We start from the raw sequence: 2,502 nt of genomic DNA, 5'->3' as shown, positions 1-2,502 counted from the left end.
AGACAAGTACCACATGATCTCAGTTATATGTGAAATCCATAAACAAAATAAAGTGCCAAACAAAATAGATCCAGAGACATGGAAGCATGCAACAGGCTGTGGATCTTCAGAGGGAAGGGGAGGAGGGAAGAAATTAACCAAGAACTTATGTGCATATATGAATAACCCATGGACACAGATAATAGTGGGGTGAAGGCCTGGGGAGGGGACTGGAGAGGAGAAGAGTGGGGTCAATGGGGAAATAAAAGAAGGACATCTGTAATACTTTCAATAATAAAGACACATTTTTAAAAAGCAAACCCACAAAACCATAGCCATCATACCCTTGGTCCCCATAGAGGCGGAGTCCTTCAACCCAAGCCCATTTCTCTCTCACACACACACACATACATGCACACATGTACTCCCCAAAGAGCTTCCTGTGTGGCTTTTGGGGGTACAGGACCTGTGAATAATGAACCTTATGTTTTCATAGTTCCATGATGGTTGTTGTTATTATAAGAAGGACCACAAGAGTCCATCCACCCAGGACATTGACTCTGGTCTGAGGAACAAGTATTGGGACCCAGGCCAGTGGCCAGGCATCCCTATCCTATTGCATCGCTATCAATAGACTGAGGCTTATAGGGAACAGTGATAAAAACTATAATTTCAGGAAGAGCAGTTAAGATACCAATGTACAGAGAATGAGGAACACATGTTGAAAACAGAAGTTTCAGATTTTATGGAATGAAATTATATAATGGATTCGGTAGCCAAGTACAGTTTTTCTACATGAGTAATATTACTTATTACTATTCTACCTACAAAACAAGAACAAATTACATACAATGATATATGTCATTTTTGAACAAATTACTCTTAAGACAGGTTGAAAAACTTAGTTAAGGTTAAAAAAAACTGTCTACATAACAGACAAAGCAGGAAGCTTAATAAAGCGGTTACTTAAATTGTATAAAGAAGTTGAAACAAACAAAGGAAATTCAAGGACAGAATGAAAGGACCAATTCTGGCCCAGCCTGTGTTTCTCAGTGGTTGAGCATGAACCTATGAACCAGGAGGGATCCGTTAGATTTCTGGTCGGGACACATGCCCGGGTCGTGGTTCAATCACCAGGAGTGGGTATGCAGGAGACAGGAGATCAATACTATTCTCTCATCATTCATGTTTCTCTCTCTCCCTTTCCCTTCCTATCTAAAATCAATAAAAATATGTTTTTTTAAAAAATAAAAGTAGCTAGTCTAAAAGAATACAATGTGAATAAAGAATCACAATTTCTGGTTTTAAGTCCTTTAGCCCCAAAATCAAGGGCACTTTTTACCTCGAGATGCTTGTCCCCTTTGTACCTGCCATCCCAAAGAATCTTTTCAGGGCCCTCTTTATGTCCTTGTTCCTGAGACTGTATATGAAGGGGTTCAGCATGGGTGTGACCACAGTGTACAGCACTGAGGCTGCTGCACTTGAGTGTGAGCTGTGGGCAGCAGCAGAGCTGAGATACACTCCTATGCCTGTTCCATAAAATAAGGAGACAACCCAGAGGTGAGACGCACAGGTAGAAAATGCCTTATACTTCCCCTGAGCTGACGGGATTGCACGTATGGAGGACACTATCTTTGAGTAAGAGTAAATGACACCAGCGAGGGGGACACCACCCAGTAGCACAGCTATAAAATACATCACCATGTTATTAAGAAAGGTGTCGGAACTGGCAAGTTGGACCACCTCTTTGAGTTCACAGAAAAAGTGGGGGATTTCCAAGTCTGTACAGAAGGACAATTGCAACACTATTAAGCTTTCTAACAAGGAATGCAGGGCACTTATGATCCAGGACATCAGAACCAGCAGTCCACAGAGCTGGGGGTTCATGATGACCATGTAGTGCAGGGGGTGGCAGATGGCCACATACCTGTCATAGGCCATCACGGCTAGCAAGAAGTCATCCAGTCCTGCAAAGAGTAAGAAAAAATACATCTGGGTGATGCAGCCTGCATAGGTGATGGCTCTGCTCTGTGTCTGGATGTTGACCAGCATCTTTGGGACGGTGGTGGAGGTGAAACAGATGTCCACCAAGGACAGGTTGGAGAGGAAGAAGTACATGGGCGTGTGGAGGTGGGAGTCTGAGCTGACGGCCAGGATGATGAGCAGGTTTCCCAACACAGTGACCAGGTACATGGAGAGGAAAAGCCCAAATATGAGGGGCTGCAGTGCTGGTTCCTCTGACAATCCCAGAAGAAGAAATTCTGAAATCAGAGTATCATTCTCAGGGTCCATGGGGTGGAGGTGACTAGTAGGAAAAAAAAAATTGCAACATTAGGTTTTACACAAATGTCCATAAGAAGCATAGTTGAAATGCTGCAACTATATTTTATAAAAAAGCAACAATATTTATTTTTTGTACGTATCATCCCCCATGACATCTCTGAGTAGAAATTCCTGTCTTCCTCAAACTTTGTTTCCAAGGTGGTCGTGGATTACACTATTTTTATGAGAAATGCTTTAATG

At 42.5% G+C, this 2,502-nt stretch overlaps 1 protein-coding gene across 1 annotated transcript; it reads right to left on the bottom strand.

Annotated features, from left to right (window-relative positions):
- Positions 1 to 1,317: 1,317 nt before the first annotated feature.
- LOC308519403 (olfactory receptor 7A17-like) lies at positions 1,318 to 2,271 on the bottom strand (the record flags this gene model as incomplete). The annotated part of the gene is made up of 1 exon (XM_081091366.1): positions 1,318 to 2,271. The coding sequence occupies one exon, from the start codon at positions 2,269 to 2,271 to the stop codon at positions 1,318 to 1,320; it is 954 nt and encodes a 317-aa protein (XP_080947492.1).
- Between the last annotated feature and the right edge of the window lie 231 nt (positions 2,272 to 2,502).

Source organism: Myotis nattereri, assembly GCF_964212035.1.
Source record: "Myotis nattereri genome assembly, chromosome: 5".
Classification (NCBI taxonomy): Eukaryota; Metazoa; Chordata; class Mammalia; order Chiroptera; family Vespertilionidae; genus Myotis; species Myotis nattereri.
The sequence above is the reverse complement of the archived record's forward strand: the minus strand, read 5'-3'. Positions and strand labels throughout refer to the sequence as shown.